This window comes from Syzygium oleosum, unplaced genomic scaffold (assembly GCF_021117445.2).
Source record: "Syzygium oleosum isolate NSW1041296 unplaced genomic scaffold, Sole_v2.1 Sole_v2.23, whole genome shotgun sequence".
Lineage (NCBI taxonomy): Eukaryota > Viridiplantae > Streptophyta > Magnoliopsida > Myrtales > Myrtaceae > Syzygium > Syzygium oleosum.
The window spans coordinates 2,617,605-2,634,237 of NW_026607507.1; the positions used below are offsets into that span (position 1 = coordinate 2,617,605).

Genomic DNA, 16,633 nt, shown 5'->3' on the forward strand with positions numbered 1-16,633 from the left:
ACCAGAAAGGCGCACGTGAAGCGGTGAGTTGTCCAACCCCTTTCATGGAGGATACAGATACAGATTGCCAATGGCACAGTTGTACCTAACTCAGGAACGCACAAGAAGAGGGGAGGGGAGGGGGGGCGGTAATTCTAGAAACCGGAATCCCGCAAGCCGGGGCTGCCGCGGCCGGGGCGCCACCGGAGGCAGCGACCCACCTTGCCGAGACGCCCTCCCGGTGGCCCGCGTATTTACGACGCCGCCACTTCCCGCGTATCCGGATACGTATCCGTATGCGGTGAACTTGCGTCATTCATGCCCCGAGGAGGGGCAAGACCGCTCATTTATATGCTTTCGTCCCTCCCCTGCTGATAAATTTCCCACTCTCTCTCTCTCTCTCTCTCTCTCTCTCCTCTCCCTCAGCGCCTCTCTTTTGTCGGTGTTGTTTTCAGATCTTTGCTTGCGGCTTCTACACACTTGCTCGGGCCTCTTTTTACCACCACCCCTTTTCGTCATTCGCAATATATAGGCGGCAGAAGACATATTGCTGGGGAAAAAGATCGAACCTTTGGTTTCAAGGCTTGGATCAGAGGGAAGAAAAAACAGAGAGGAAAGAGTAGGTTGATGCCTTAAATTCCGTGGGAGAGAGCCAATAAGGTGTTGTGGTGGTGGTGGGGTTCTTTCCGTGGTGGCAATCAGCTCGGAGTTTTGGATCCGGTAGATATGCGGGAGCCGGTGCTGCCGTTGCTCGGTCGTAGTCGGAGAAATATATGATACCCAGAAAAGGGGTGTTCTGTTGGGTGGTTGAGGCTTTTTTGGAGAGGAGGGAGTGCATGAGGGATATATGCTTGGAGAAGGACTGTTCAGGGAGGAGAATAAGGTGGGACTCTTGCCTTGTGATTCGGAGCAGAGGCAGATGGGGCAAATGCGGCTGACGCTGGATTTGGCTTGTTTCTGTTTGCACGTTTTGAGCTCTTGAAAGAGGGTAAAAAGATATCTGGGTTTTGCTTGTTTTGGTCTCGGATTTCGGAAATTTGGGTTCTTTTTGGGAGCTAAGGGTCGAGGCCTTTTTTTTTTGGAGGAATTGGGAAAAAGATGCAGCAGGATCAGAGGAAGAAGGTGATTTGCTCTGGGCGATCTCTTGATTCTGTGCTCATTCTTCTTTTCTTTTTTTTTCGTTTTGCGAGTTCGTTTCTTGGTTTCTGATGAATTGCGAGAATAATGAGGCTGGGGGAGTTTCACTGGTTGAATGCATCTGATTGTGCTGAGATGAGACAGGAAGAGATTATTTGCAATGTGGTTTGACATGGTAATCTTGATGCCATTTGGAGTTATGGAGTTTGATTTCACGGTGCATGTTCAAGTGCTTCTCCGTTTGTGGATAAAGTTTGACCTTTTTTTTTTTTGCGCAAATTTAGTGATGGGGTAACTTATTTGCCAGTTCGGTGGGGATATTTCGGGGGGCTTATATCAGGATAAAAACACTGACTTTCATTTTATTCTTTATTATTCACTTCTGGTTTCTCTCCCTCATCATATGCGGGTGGTGGCTCATCATTGTACATTTATGAAGCGCTTTGCCTCTTAAATTATCCAGGGTTTCTGTTACATTTTCACTGTGAAACAGCATAAACAAACGGGAGTTAGTTTTGATGGTGGTGGTGGGTTTCATACTTATTCTGACATTGATATTGCAAATTGAAATATGTGCTTACATCTCTTTCTGATCTCACTTGATTCCATCGATTTGTTCTATCTGTCATTGGAATCTATTCTTGGTCTCGAGTTCTTTTTCATTTTGCACGCTCCACCTCTTCCATCTCGAATCTGAGTTTTTTATGGATCACTGTGATCTTGGATGTTTCTTAGCTGGAAGTAGGACATAGTAAGTTGAATTTCAGCTGATGGATATCTGTCCACTTGTCTGTACCTGATAAATACTTCAGGGATGCTTGTTAATTCTTTGCGTGTTTTTAGTCCATGACCCTGTAATATATCATCAAATTCAAATCAAAGACTGTTTCCTTATGCATTTTTGGTCTATGGGGGGCTTGGGAGCTATCCGATTTAGAAACAAATTACACGGACCAAAGTTCCGGGCATCATACTTTGGTTGCCTTTGCTTTTACATTGCAAGGTACCTGTGTTTGCATATGTTGCTTAAAGAGAAAATAAACTGTTCTGACTGTATAGAATTGTTAATCCTTGACACTTTTATTTGCCCTTGCTTGGTTCATTAATTATTCTGCAGCTTGGAGATGAGCCTGTAGGCCCTGTTCATGAAAAAATTTCAGACTCCAGAGTCTAGACTTGTCAGTGTAGAAGCTTCCTTTTATCTTATAACTTTGGTTGCCAATGGTTTTTTTTTTTTGAGCTGCTTGAAATATAAGATCAACTGGTATGAGGAGTTGGAAACTTTTGACTTGAACTTCACGTAAGTGAAGGCTTCTTTTAAAATCTTAAAAGGCTTTCTTTGGAATTTCACAACTGTGGGGTTCTGTTTTTGTTGATTAGTCTAAGTCAAAAGATGAAGCAGAAGCACCATCGGGGATCACTTTTGTTGTTGTTGTTGTAGACAAGTCGTTTGAGATATTTGATTGACATCTTTTGAGCATATTGAGCATTTCATTGCTTACGGCATCTATCTCATCATCAGAGTCTAACCAATTCTTGGCATCGCCTGCTAAGCAGTTCTGGGCACCGTTTGTTGTGCATTTTCATATCTGATTAATTTAAGATTCCCTCTTGTTTTGCATTGGGAATTTGTGTCCTGCTGTGTGTGATTTTGCATTCGCATGTGTAACTTTGGTGCTGTCTCATTGTGATGGTTTCGAAATTTTGAACTTTTTTTTGAGTTAATTATACCGCAACATTTTTATAGTGTTTCCATGCTGAAAGAAATCTCTATGTCTCAGAGTTCTGCAGAAATGGACTTCTTCTCTGAATATGGAGATGCGAGTCGATATAAAATTCAAGAAGTCATTGGGAAAGGGAGTTATGGGGTTGTCTGCTCAGCAATCGACACTCACACGGGTGAAAAAGTGGCAATAAAGAAGATACATGATATATTTGAGCACATATCTGATGCGGCTAGGATTCTTCGTGAAATTAAGTTGTTGAGGCTTCTACGGCATCCTGACATTGTTGAAATAAAGCACATAATGTTGCCACCTTCCAGAAGAGATTTTAAAGATATTTATGTTGTTTTTGAGCTGATGGAGTCAGATCTTCACCAAGTCATTAAAGCTAATGATGACTTAACAAAGGAGCATTACCAGTTTTTTCTCTACCAGTTACTTCGTGCTTTGAAGTATATTCATACGGGTATCCCTCACTCTTAGCTTTGTTGTCACTTAATTCACTGTAGGTAACCAATTCTGTTTTTTTTTTTTTGCACCTATCTTCTAATTATCACATTTAAAACACCCTGTTCGTCATATATGTATTTTAATCGGTCTTTTTCTGACACTTCATATGTCCATTGTGGATGCTCACTTCTGTGAAAGAATAAACTATATCTTTCATGGCTCTGATCCGCTTATTATCTATATCGTCAGAGCATGATAGTCTTCTGGTAATGAATTGCCTTCTTTTCAAGTGGATACAGACTGTTTCTGATATTTATGCATATGATTGCAGCAAATGTCTACCATCGAGATTTGAAACCAAAGAACATATTGGCAAATGCAAATTGTAAGCTCAAAATCTGTGATTTTGGTTTAGCAAGGGTTGCGTTCAATGATACACCTTCCACTGTGTTCTGGACTGTATGTATCTTCTTAATTTGTCATTAACTTTTAATTCTTTCACATTGGTGGAAGATGGTCACTAATACTCCGCCCTTTTCTTGATATAGGATTATGTTGCTACAAGATGGTATAGAGCTCCAGAACTGTGTGGATCATTTTTCTCCAAGGTAATGGTGGTCATGCATCTTATTTCTCCTGTTAGAATCATTAACAGCATAAGCTCATCATCATGCATTTTAACATTAGACTCCTGTTGTGTCCTGTACCTGTTTGGACCAACATAGCTATAGCTCCTTTTGCTAGGCTTGTTAAAGCATTTCCGTTAAATTAAAGCTATTACATTACAACTATTCTTTCTGTTCAGTTTATTACAGGAATTGCTTTCATCTTGAGCTGAAGACATTGAATGACTGGTTTTGTTTGCTTTACTTTGCTTCTGCACTTCATAAGTTGGAAATTTGAGGCTTGATCTACTTTAATATCTTCTATTTGACTATTTTATTGACCAATTTGAACCTATTGCATTATTCTGTTTTCTCTTTATATCTTTAGGAAGTTCTCAACTTCTCAAATATTTTCCCTGTTTGGGGATGTGGAGCTCTATGTTGATATATTAGAGAAAGTCTGGGTTTATATTGTTTCAAACAGAGCATGACTTAAGTCATTTGCTTGAAGTCTAGACGAGACATGTGAATGCTTTGGGTAATTTAACCATTCCGCGGCTCTGGGAACATAGAACTTTTTTTTTATGAGCTTTAGTTACTCATAAATGAAATTTCTGCGATTCTAGGAACTTTAATATGTTCTGAAATTTGTCGAGCTAGAAGTTGAGGAGTTTTTCTAAAGGTGGTGAACACCTTAATCATCACATTGCCATTTCTTGGAGAGAGGAGGGATAAATCAGTTGGAACAAACTTTACCAAAAAAAAAAAAAAATCAGTTGGAACAACACTAATAGGGGAATATGACTTGATACAACCATGCATACGGGCAGAAATCTGTGATGATTGGCTTGGTGATCATTTTGTTGGGTGAGATATGCAGCTATAAAATCTTGTAAGTGGCAGGAGATGGACTTTTTAGTTTCTACGAGATAGAATTAGTAAGCTAGCAAGTAAGTAATTGCTTGGATGTCAATGAGAGATTGTTCCAATTTTGAGGGAGAGTTTTTTGAAGGAAACTGAAAGAGACTGGAACCATTAAGTAACTCGTCGGAAAGGCCATGACTCTGTTAGAGATGACAATACTAAATAGGCTACTTGAATCCAACATAGCTAAGTGGCTTAAATGCTTTCGTTGAGATGCTGAGATGCTGAGCTATAGGATATGCTTCACGCTTTTGTTATCTTCTGTTTCTCAATAGAGATATTAGAGTTGGATGTTTTCTGAAGATAAGCAAGTAGATTGGCTACTTAAAAGTGTACCTCAAATTCTCTTTCATATTGAACTTTTTGTCTGTCAAACTTACAATGTTATGTGATTGCAATGCAGTATACTCCCGCAATTGACATATGGAGTATAGGCTGCATCTTTGCTGAAGTACTGACCGGGAAGCCACTGTTTCCTGGAAAAAATGTTGTCCATCAGCTGGATCTAATGACTGATCTCCTTGGAACGCCTTCACTAGATACCATTACAAGGGTATGAAATTATTTCTTTATGATGTTCTGGGTTTTATGAGCGATTTATCTCCTAGATAAATACGGGGAAGGCAGATCCTTATAAATCATCAAAACGTGCAGGTCCGAAATGACAAGGCCAGAAGATACTTAACTTGCATGAGGAAAAAGCAGCCTATGCCATTTGAGCTGAAATTCCCAAATGCAGACCCTTTAGCGCTGCGGTTATTGGAAAGACTTCTTGCCTTTGATCCAAAAGATCGCCCTACTGCTGAAGAGGTTGAGATCATATCTGTCCTTATTTTGTCTGATCATTTTAGTATGCTTCTTCTTTAGGTTAGAGATACTAGATTGCCTATTATCTTTCAGTTCTTTCGATGGTATCGTGTATTCGTGTACTAAAGAATATGACCTTTTTGTAGGCGTTAGCCGATCCATATTTCAAAGGACTAGCCAAAATGGAAAGGGAACCTTCATGCCAGCCCATTACAAAGATGGAATTTGAGTTTGAGAGACGAAGGGTTACCAAGGAGGATATACGGGAACTAATTTTCCGAGAAATCCTTGAATATCACCCTCAACTGCTTAAGGACTACATGAATGGAACTGAGAGGACTAATTTTCTATATCCGAGGTCGGTACCAATTTTTTTGGCTGTAGTCAATCTGTCTCTTATTTCTCTCTGTTGCTTGAAGAACTTCGGCAACGCCAATACTGATTGCTCCGACGATATCAGCATGAATGGAACATCGGTTGCTCCACCTTGATCTTCCCTTTGTCTATGTTGTGTACAGTGCCGTTGATCAATTTAGGAAGCAGTTTGCACAGCTGGAGGAAAATGGTGGCAAAAGTGGTACTTCGGCCCCTCTAGAAAGAAAGCATGTGTCTTTGCCGAGGTACATTTGTGTTTCGCTCCTCCGCCCCCCTTCTTTGTTTTGCTTGCTTTGTTGTATGTCTTGTGCTTGTATTTTAGTTTTGAACCGTTTTTAGTGGATGACATTGCATGCCTTGTGCAATTACAGGTCTACCATAGTACATTCGAATTCAGGCCTGCCAAAGGAGCAACCAAAAATAAACAGCTATAAAGATCAGCCAACTCAAGGCGAGGAAGCTTCCATGAACCCATCCAGGAACTTCTTAGCAACCCAGAGACTTCCAATCGGTAGATAACCTTCTTCCATGCACGTTTGCTTTTATCAGTGAATGGTGATTCTCATACTGATATCGTCACTGCTCAGCCAAACCGGGAAGAGTTGTGGGCCCAGTCGTTCCATTTGAGAACAGGAACATTGCCAAAGATGGGTATGATCCTCGAACGATGATTCGAGGCACCGTCTTCCCCTCGCAGGCAGTGCCTCCTGCATACTGCTACAATAAAGCGAGCATGGGAAAGCAAGAACGGCATGGGACTGAAGCCGAGAGAGAAATGGCTGCTGCGCATGCCAAGCAGATTCCGCACTGTGGGATGGCAGCGAAGTTAGCGCCAGAAGTTGCCATAAACATAGATGCGAATCCGTTCTTTATGACGAGGATAGGAGGGGGCAAAATGGAGAACACTGAGGAGCGGGCTGCAATAGACGCCAACTTTTTAGCGGCAAAGACACAGTATGGCAGCATTGGTGCTGCAGCTGCTGCTAACGCTGCAGCTCACCGGAAGGTCGGGTCAGTACAATTTGGTATGACAAGAATGTATTGAAGAAAGGGCATTAGCGCAGTGTTGGCTTGTCTGAATACAGTGACCCTTGAATGGCTCTTCTATCGGGACAGAGATGACCCAATTCCGCGTATCGGGTTCACTGCGTAAAAATGATTGCTGGCGTGGTGCACATCTCGCGGAGGAGGCAGCTTCTTGGTGGGCACTCGGCAAATACAATTGTTCAAGAACTATACTGTTAGTGAATTACACTGCTGATTCTATACTCGCTCCCTCTCCCTCTCTCTCTCTCTCGTTGTATTCTGGAGAAATGGTGTTGTGTAGAATAAATAAAATCAATGTGCGAAGATGCAGTTAATCACGAGTTGGATCGTACCCTCGGACCGAGTGATCTAACATGTGTGATACCACCCATGGCTGCTTCTATTACATGTGCACGGGGGTACGACGCTCTTTCCTCTTAGGAAATCGGAAACATGAAAAATTGGAACAAGAAGTATGTTTACGATAACGTTAAGTAGGTTTTTAACTATTACTCGACAAGATATACGTTTAACTCCCCTTTGGTTCGATTGGAAACCAAACAGACATACGTATTGGAGCTTTGTCGGCTGTATTTTCTTGCGATTACTTCCATCTTTAACTCTCCTTTCCATTCTCGTTCATACTGCATGCGTTCCTTGTGAAATGAAGAACGCTTGAAAAAACTAGTGATCAGTGAAGGATATCTCTCACGCAAACACACGCCACTTGGGGTATTAAGATTGATTTATGAAGAGGTGTGATAAAATATGAACAAGCATTTCAAAGGTTGATCTTTCTCGACATCCGGTCAAGAGCAGTATTCCGTTGTTTTTACCCCGCTCGTCGGTCATCATGGTATATGATCGCCGACTGCTATTAAGATCGATCTATAGATTCGATTCATAGACTCGTACGGCGAGGGTGAGTACGAAACGGGTGCTTAGATGTTCCTCGCTTGTCAAAATTAGCAGTCTTTCTATCAATTTTGTATGTGAAATATGAGTGAGCGGCTCGATAGATGGGCATCATGCCGAGGGAAGAAATGGAAGACTCGTTTCCCGCCATTTTTTACCGAACTGCCGAACGGTTTAGCATTATGTAGTCACCATCGCATCCTCCACTTGCCGACGCTCATTGTCTTCGAAAGTCACCCTCAGAGTCTTCTGAACCTTCGATTCTACCTGCCCTGCAATTTGCATTAGTTTAATCTTATACAGGCAACCTTAGTTGACTTCACCACCCCCACACACTCCACATATGAAAAGAAAAGAAACTTCGGTGATCAACGATGAATGATTAAACCGCTTCTCGTTGTCATCTGCTGTCTTTCAGTTATTTGAATTTCGAAGAAAATATAGACGACGACCCTTAGTACTTGCCTTCTTGGCTGTTGCTCCTTTTTGGGTTCTAGCTCAAGCTGAGGACTGATCGGTGCAGAATGGTTTTCAAGTTCCTGACCTTCGTTCCCAACAATGATCTTTATAATGTTAACCCAGGCTCGCCGGTGTGCCTCTCTGCTTTGTCTTCTGCCTCGTCATCTCCTCGAGCCTGCAGCAATTGCCTCGGCAGGATCGGTTCCTCTGTGCATCAGTCAAATTCGCCTGCTGCTCCGCGAGTAGCGGAGACACGACAGACTCAGGATCTTGCGAGGTTTTTATTGAACTTATGTTAGGGGCTCACTGGCAATTATGTTGGGATCGCCGGCTTCCTATAGTTAGGTTTCGATGTTGGAGCTCAAATTCGATTCTGACTGTTGTTTCATCTGTTTCAGAGTTGGAGTGATGGAGGCAAGGAGTGGCCAGGATTCAGGGGAGACGAGATATTCCGAAGGAACATTTATTGTGTCTGAGGACAATCAGGTCAGGATTGTAAGTGAATTCGCCGCTGGTTAAGACATAGAAAACCAAAATATTTCCAGTTTCAAGAGTATTCGCCTTCGGTTGATGCGATTGTATGTGTGTTGATTTAGAACCAGAGAGGAGAGTAGAAAATGGGGGCAGAGTGAGCTTCTGTTTATCTAGGATCACCACGCAATTTTAAGTTGACAATCGTATCTGTCAAGAGTTCGAGCTAGGTTGTGCGTATCTAAAAGTTGAAGGCCTGACAAGTACCAAATGGATTAATTGGAAACTGTTTGACTCGAACTTCGCGCAAGTGAAGGATTCCCTTGAAATCTTAAAACGCCCTCTTTGGAATCTCACGAGTGTCGGGTTGTCTTTGTTGATTAGTCAAAGTCGAAAGGTGAAGCAGAAGCACCATGGGGAATCTTTTCGTTGTTGTTGTTGTTGTTGTAGACTAGTCATTTGAGATATTTAATTGACAGCTTTTGAGCATATCGAGCATATCATTGCCTGGGGCATCTAGCTCATCATCAGAGAGTTTTATTTTTGGCATCGCCTGCTAGCGAATTCTGGCCACCATTTGTTATGCATTTTCAAATCTGCAACGATCAATTCAAGATTTCCTCTTGTTTTGCAAGGAGAATTCCTGTCCTGTTGTGTGTGATTTTGCATTCATATGTGTAACTTTGGTGCTTCCGCCATGACATTGGTTTGGAACTTTGAACTTTTCCTAGTAACTATGACATGGACTTTTATGGTGTTTTCATGCTGGAACAAATCTCTGTGCTTCAGAATTCTGAAAAAATGGACTTCTTCTTTGACTATGGAGATGCAAATCGATATAAAATTCAAGATGTCATCGGGAAAGGGAGTCATGGTGTTGTCTGCTCAGCAACTGACACTCATACTGGTGAAAAAGTAGCAATAAGGAAGATACGCAATATATTTGGGAGCATATCTGATGCGGCTAGAGTTCTTCGTGAGATTAAGCTGTTGAGGCTTCTACAGCATCCTGACATTGTTGAAACAAAGCACATATTGTTGCCACCATCCGGAAGAGATTTTAAGGATATTTATGTTGTTTTTGAGCTGATGGAGTCGGATCTTCACCAAGCCATTAAAGCAAATGATGACTTAACAAAGGAGCATTACCAGTATTTTCTTTACCAGCTACTTCGCGCTTTGAAGTATATTCATACGGGTATCCCTCACTCTTAGCTTTCTCATCACTTCAGTCACTGTAGGTAATGTGTATCTCTTTTCTTTTGCACCTATCTACTAATTATCACATGTAAAACAGCGTGTTCATCATATATGTACTTTAATCAGTCTTTTTTTCTCTTCATATGTCCATTTTGGATGCTCGCTTCTGTAAAAGAAAGTAAACTAAAATTTTCATGGCTCTGATAGTTCTAAAATAACACATAATGTTGCCACCTTCCAGAAGAGATTTTAAGGATATTTAGTTGTTTTTGAGCCGACGGAGTCGGATCTTCACCAAGTCATTAATGCTAATGATAACTTTAAGGATCTTTCCAGTTTTTCCTTTACCAGCTACTTTGCGCTTTGAAGTATATTCATTCGGGCATCCCTCACTCTTAGCTTTCTCGTCACTATATTCACTATAGGTAATGTTTAATCTTTATTCTTTTGCACCTATCTACTAATTGTCACATCTTAAACACTGTGTTCATCATATATATACTTTTTTTTTTGGTCGACATCATATATGTACTTTTTTTTTTTGGTCAGACATATATGACTTTAATCTGTCCATTTTTTACCCGTCATTTGTCCATTGTGGATGATGCTCACTTCCGCAAAAAAAAAAAAAATTATATATATCTTTCATATCTCCGATCCGCTGATTCTTGTTAGAGCATGATAGTCTTCTGGTGGTGAATTATCTTCTTTTCAAGTGGATACAGACCGTTTCTGAAATTTATGCACATGGTTGCAGCAAATGTCTTCCATCGAGATTTGAAACCAAAGAATATATTGGCAAATGCAGATTGTAAGCTCAAAATCTGTGATTTTGGTTTAGCAAGGGTTGAGTTCAATGATACACCTTCCACCGTATTCTGGACTGTATGTAACTTCTTAACCGGTCGTTTAACTTTTAAGTCTCTGACGTCAGTGGAAGATGGTCACTAATGGTCCGCCCTCTACTTCATACAGGATTACGTTGCCGCAAGTTGGTATAGAGCTCCAGAACTGTGTGGATTATTTCCCTCCAAGGTAATGGTGGTCATGCATCTTATTTCTCCTGTTAGAATCTTTAACGACATGAGGTTGTCATCATGCATTTTAAGATCCGAGACTCCTAATGTTTCTTGGTACCTATCTGGACCAACATAGTAGCTATAGCTCCTTTTGCAAGGCTTGTTAAAGCATTTCCTTTGACTTACAGCCATCACATTCTGTCTATTCATTTTATTCTGTTGTTTTATTATGGGTATTGCTTTCATTATGAGCAGAATATGGTGAACGGCTGGTTTCGTTTGCTTTACTTTGCTTCTCACTTAGTACGTTGGAAATTTGAGGCTTGACCTACTATTTGACTATTTTACCGACTAATATGAACCTGTACATTATTCTCTTTTTTTCTATCTAATATATTCTCCGTGGGGGATGTGGAGCTCTCTGTTGATATACCAGAGACAGTCTGGGTTATATTGTTCCTCACAGAGCATGATGAGTGATTTGCTTGTTAGAAGTCTAGACCAAACATGTGAATGCTTTGCCAAACTACACATTCCGCGACTCTGGGAAAATACAAAAGTTCCCAGTGTCGCAGCATTTCTTTTGTTTTTTATGAGCTTGACTTGCTCATTTGTGCGATTCTAGGAACTTTTGCATGTTCTGAAAGTAGTTTGTCGAACCTACGAGTCAGAAGTTGTGGACTTTTCCTAAAGGTGGCGAGCACTTTTATCATCACATTGCCATTTCTGGGAGAGGAGGGATAAACAGTTGGAACAAGATTAATGTGGGAATTTGACTTGATAGTATTAAGCATGCGAACAGAACCTGTGATGATTGACTTGGTGATTCTTTTGTTGGGTGAGATATGCAGCTACAAAATCTTGTAAGCGATAGGGGATAGACTCTTTTGTTTCTTCGAGGTGGAATCAGTAATGCTGGCAAGTGAGTAATTGCTTGGATGTTAATGAGAATTCATTCCAACTTTGACGGAGAGTTCTTGTTGAAGGAAACCGAAAGAGACTATAACCATAAATAACACGTTGGAAGGGCCATGACTATGCTAGAGATGACAATACCGTAACTTGAATCCTACATAGCTAAGTGGCTTTAATGCTTTCACTCAGATGCTGAGCTATAGGACATGCTTTGCAGTTTTGTTAACTTGTATTTCTCAAATACAGATATCAAAGTTGGGTGTTTTCCGAAGATTAGCAAGTATATTGGCAACTTAAAAGTTAAACTATTCTGTTCCATATTGAACTTTTTGTGCGTTGAACCTACAATGTTATGTGATTGCAATACAGTACACTTCTGCAATTGACATATGGAGTATAGCCTGCATCTTTGCCGAATTACTGACTGGGAAGCCACTGTTTCCTGGAAGAGATGCTGTCCATCAGCTGGATCTAATGACTGATCTCCTCGGAACGCCTTCACAAGATACTATTATAAGGGTATGAAATTATTTCTTTATGATATTCTGGGTTTTATAAGTGATATATCTCCTAGATAAAGACGAGGAAGGCAGATCCTTAGAAATTGTCAACATCTGCAGGTCCAAAATGAAAAGGCAAGAAGATACTTAACTTGCATGAGGAAAAAGCAGCCTAAGCCATTTGAGCTGACATTCCCAAATGCAGACCCTTTAGCGCTGCGGCTATTGGAAAGACTTCTTGCCTTTGATCCAAAAGATCGCCCTACTGCTGAAGAGGTTGAGATCATATCTGTCCTCATTATGTCTGATCATTTTAGTATGCTTCTTTTTTAGGTTAGAGATACTAGATTGCCTAATATCTGCCAGTACTTTCCTTGGTGTCGTGTTGTCATGTACTAAAGAATATGACCTTTTTGTAGGCATTAGCCGATCCATATTTCAAAGAACTAGCCAAAGTTGAAAGGGAACCTTCATGCCAGCCCATTGCAAAGATGGAATTCGAGTTTGAGAGACGAAGGGCTACCAAGGAGGATATACGGGAGCTAATGTTCCGAGAAATCCTGGAATATCACCCTCAACTGCTAAAGGGCTACTTGAATGGAAACCGTCAGATATGATATATTTCTCTTTATTTACTTGATTTGTCCAGATGTGTACTTAAAGCAAGCTGGTTTATGAGCTTTACATGTCATATAAAGTGAATAACTTGATATTACAGCAAACTACCAAGTTGATATGTCGAGAGTCGGGGTACCACCAAAATCGGACATCATTCTTGCGAATTTCTTCTCTCTTATTTTTGAGACATCTCTTACTCTATTGGTTTGTGGACCTTATAATATGTTATGGCATCTTAACTCGGTATACCCCGTAGTTGACATATGGTGCATAGGCTGCATCTTTGCCGATTTACTTGCTAGGAAGCCATTGTTTCCAGGGAAAAATGCTGTTCATCAGCCAGACTTAATAACGGATCTGCTCGGAACACCATCATCAGATATTATCTCGCAGGTGATTACTAAAATATTATCAACTCGACCGTGTGCAGATGCTTTGCTTTCTGCGTTTTGATATGACCTTTTTCTGCATTCCCTTAGATTAAAAACGAGAAGGCAAGTATATACTTGACTGGTATGAGGAAGAGGCAAACCGTTCCATTCGCACATATAATCCCCAATGCGGACCCTATAGCACCGCAGCTATTGTAGTGGCTTCTCGCCTTTAATCCAAAGGATCGCCCGAGCTGTGACGAGGTTTGTGTCAATGTAAGTACACTTCCAAACAAATGTTTGCACTTGCGCTCGTCCACTGAGTTTGACAATCATGCATATATATCGACGGAGTGTGCTCTAGAGTTAATATGGCTGGACTTGCCGGCTTTTGATAGTCTCGATTTGATCCAATCCGAATGTGAATTTTTGTTTTACTTCTGAGTCAAAGCACAAATAGATAGAAAACCATCAAGTAAGTCGATTACATCAGCCGAGTTTGAGTTTGAGAGACCAAGGCTAACGAAAGAGGATTTGCAGGATCTGATTTACCTTGAAATACTGGCATACCATCAGCAACTTTTGAAGGCAACCTCAGCTTATAGGTTCTTGATCAGGTAGAACATATTGCACGATGAAGGCATGGTGTTGTCAGTCAATCCAAGTAGTCAACTGTCGTTGCAAACTGACTTGCTAGTTCATGGTACTTCCTAAGTTTAATCAAAGTTTAGAAAATGATGAATATGTCATTAACAATCACCCCGGATCTATCAAACCCCTCGATATCGTTAGGTTCGAGATTCGATGTCACGATACTACGCAATCTGTCTCATTCCTCAAATTTCGAATTCTTATGCTTTTTCGTTCCATCTTCAAGTCTCAGTTGGCTGGGGATATGCAGGAGATAGAATCAAACACAAACCAGTTGGCCTGGAACGAGAGAGAGAGATGGGCAAATGCATGATGCATCCTGGTGTGTGCGCTCTTGCTTTTGCCCATCATTGCTCATCGCATCACCCTATCTTCTTTTCTGTCTTGCAACATGGGTCCCCATGTTTGTCCCAACGCCACCCCCCCCCCCCCCCCGCCCATGCTCAATTTCTAGCCTCATTGGTACGAAATTTATGTATTGCATGCATTCAATCCGTGTCGAACAAAACGCTTGGAATATATCAGTGTTAGCTTCGTGCACCCGTTTCAGCTAATTGGGCGTCAAGCGTATCTTTGATTCGAAATCGTCCTCTTGCAGTCATCGTTGCTCTATCAGTGCAACTCAAATTAGTACGACATTTTTTAAAGCCAAGCTTGTCTTTGATTCAAAATATATCACCCTTATTCCACAATTCTCAGATTCAGAAAGGCTAAGTCTCGAGAGAGCTATAGTGCCAAGTGGGCTCCTTTTGAGATTAGGGGTGAGCATAGGATTGAATGTTCAATCAAGAGTTTCACGTGAACGACACTTTAGACAGCAAGTTATTTTCCTAGTTGAGTGTTGGACAGATAAAGAAAGGTACAATATAAATGCAATGTCCAATTGACAAAAGCTTTTGTTGGAGCTGTGTCCCAGTGCTGCTGTTGTTTTTCTTGTCGTTTTAGTCTTTTCTGTTTTGCAGTCAAGTTTGATTTGTTAGGCAGTTAGTTTGTTAGCTATTTTCTAGGAAGTGGAACAAGTCAGTTTTTTGCACGTTTGTGTGCAGTTCAAAACAGGTTCCTATTAAGCTTGTTCTTGACAGTTTTTGTTATATGTTAATATTTTTAGTCTTCTATTCTATCTCTCTCTGTTAAAACAGAAAATTGTGATAGCTGATTTTTCATCTTCTTTAACAGCTTTTAACTCAGCTTTTATCCTGAATTTTCATTTTTTCTAAGAGTCTGGTTCTGTTGTAAATGTGCGATGGTGGGTGTGTGATGTGAAACCTGAATTAATTGCGGAACGCCAGGACCGAGAGAATTATAGTGGAAAATCCAGCAAATGTGAGAAAATAAATATTGAAAAAGGGAAATGGATCTTGATCCAGGAAAGTTATCAGTGAATGGTAATTCTCATGCTGATACTGTTGCTCCTCAGCCAGATCAGGAAGACTTGTGGGCCCTGTCGTTCCATACGAGAACGGGAACATTGCCAAAGATGTTTATGATCCTCGAACGGGTGATCCGAGGCACCGTCTTCCCACAGCAAGCAGTGCCTCCTGCGTACTGCCAAGCAGATTCTACGCCATGGGATGGCAGCGAAGTTAGCGCCGGGAATCCGTTCTTTATGACGAGGATAGGAGGGGGCAAAATGGAGAACGGCGAGGAGCAGGCTGCAATAGACATAAACAATGGTGGGATTGGCGCTGCAGCTGTGCTGCAGCCACCGTGGCAGCTCACCAGAAGGTCGGGTCTGTACAGTTTGGCATAACAAGAATGTACTGAAGAAAGGTTGTTAGCGGAGTATCGACTTGTCTGAATACAGTGACCCGTGACCGGCTCTTCTTTCGGGATAGAGATGACCCAATTCCGCGTGTCGCGTTTGCTGCGTAAAAATGATTGCGGGTGTGGTGCACATCTCGCGGAGGCAGCTTCTTGGTGGGCACTTGGCCAAGTACGAACGTTCAAAAAACTATGCTGTTAGTGCGTTATACTGCTGATTATATGATCTCTTTCTCTGAGTTGAAGCCTTTGAATGTGTTCTGGAGAAATGGTGTGCAGAATAAATAAATCGATCTCTGAAGATGCAATTAATCGTGAGTTGGATCGCAACCTCCATAACAATCTTAGTGAAAGGAGCGATCTAACATTGGTCACAGTGATGATACCCACGGCTGCTTCTATCACATGTGCGTCGATCGAATACCCATCATTTCAATCAATTTTGTACATGGACTATGGGTGAGTGAGTAGATAGATGGGCATCATGCAGAAGGAAGAAAAGGACTCGTTTCCCGCCATTTCTTTCCCAAGCTACCAAACGGTTTGGCGAATTATATAAATTACCGTTACAAGTTCCTCGTGTTCGTCGTTTTAGCTCAGGAACCGACCATCCACTTACATTATGCGCCTGGCCAAAATTGTCGAACACAAACACTCGTCGTCGTCAAAGTTCACCCTCAGAATCTTCCAAGCCTTCGATGCTCCATTCACTGCAATTTGCATTAG

At 41.3% G+C, this 16,633-nt stretch overlaps 2 protein-coding genes across 6 annotated transcripts; both read left to right on the top strand.

The window, feature by feature from the left end:
• LOC115682724 (mitogen-activated protein kinase 20-like) lies at window positions 1-7,269 on the top strand. Of its 5 annotated transcripts, none has more exons than XM_056321550.1 (11): window positions 1-23; window positions 435-1,101; window positions 2,898-3,306; window positions 3,622-3,749; window positions 3,839-3,898; window positions 5,223-5,372; window positions 5,474-5,629; window positions 5,773-5,984; window positions 6,145-6,246; window positions 6,373-6,512; window positions 6,589-7,269. In XM_056321550.1, exons 2-11 carry the CDS (start codon window positions 1,078-1,080, stop codon window positions 7,044-7,046), a joined length of 1,839 nt encoding a protein of 612 aa, XP_056177525.1. In that variant the 5' UTR covers window positions 1-23; window positions 435-1,077; the 3' UTR covers window positions 7,047-7,269. The 5 variants fall into 5 exon arrangements, with proteins under 5 accessions (XP_056177525.1, XP_030462895.1, XP_056177526.1 ...); XM_056321551.1 differs by lacking the exon at window positions 1-23 and adding an exon at window positions 213-229; XM_030607035.2 differs by lacking the exon at window positions 1-23 and having other exon boundaries at window positions 102-1,101.
• A 1,056-nt stretch (window positions 7,270-8,325) lies between these two features.
• Window positions 8,326-13,932, top strand: LOC115682728 (mitogen-activated protein kinase 20-like). Its single transcript, XM_030607042.2, has 9 exons — window positions 8,326-8,678; window positions 8,800-8,887; window positions 9,662-10,070; window positions 10,830-10,957; window positions 11,048-11,107; window positions 12,376-12,525; window positions 12,627-12,782; window positions 12,926-13,517; window positions 13,604-13,932. The coding sequence occupies exons 1-8, from the start codon at window positions 8,467-8,469 to the stop codon at window positions 13,121-13,123; spliced, it is 1,401 nt and encodes a 466-aa protein (XP_030462902.2). The 5' UTR covers window positions 8,326-8,466; the 3' UTR covers window positions 13,124-13,517; window positions 13,604-13,932.
• The last annotated feature ends 2,701 nt before the right edge of the window (window positions 13,933-16,633 follow it).

Bases quoted from the DNA above. Each gene is read 5' to 3' on its own strand.
- LOC115682728 (XM_030607042.2), top strand. From the start codon at position 8,467: ATGGTTTTCAAGTTCCTGACCTTCGTTCCCAACAATGATCTTTATAAT. The intron at 11,108-12,375 runs GTAATGGTGGTC...ATTGCAATACAG, and splicing joins GTGGATTATTTCCCTCCAAG to TACACTTCTGCAATTGACAT. The intron at 12,783-12,925 runs GTTGAGATCATA...ACCTTTTTGTAG, and splicing joins ATCGCCCTACTGCTGAAGAG to GCATTAGCCGATCCATATTT.
- LOC115682724 (XM_030607034.2), top strand. From the start codon at position 2,871: ATGCTGAAAGAAATCTCTATGTCTCAGAGTTCTGCAGAAATGGACTTC. The intron at 3,307-3,621 runs GTATCCCTCACT...ATATGATTGCAG, and splicing joins TTTGAAGTATATTCATACGG to CAAATGTCTACCATCGAGAT. The intron at 5,630-5,772 runs GTTGAGATCATA...ACCTTTTTGTAG, and splicing joins ATCGCCCTACTGCTGAAGAG to GCGTTAGCCGATCCATATTT.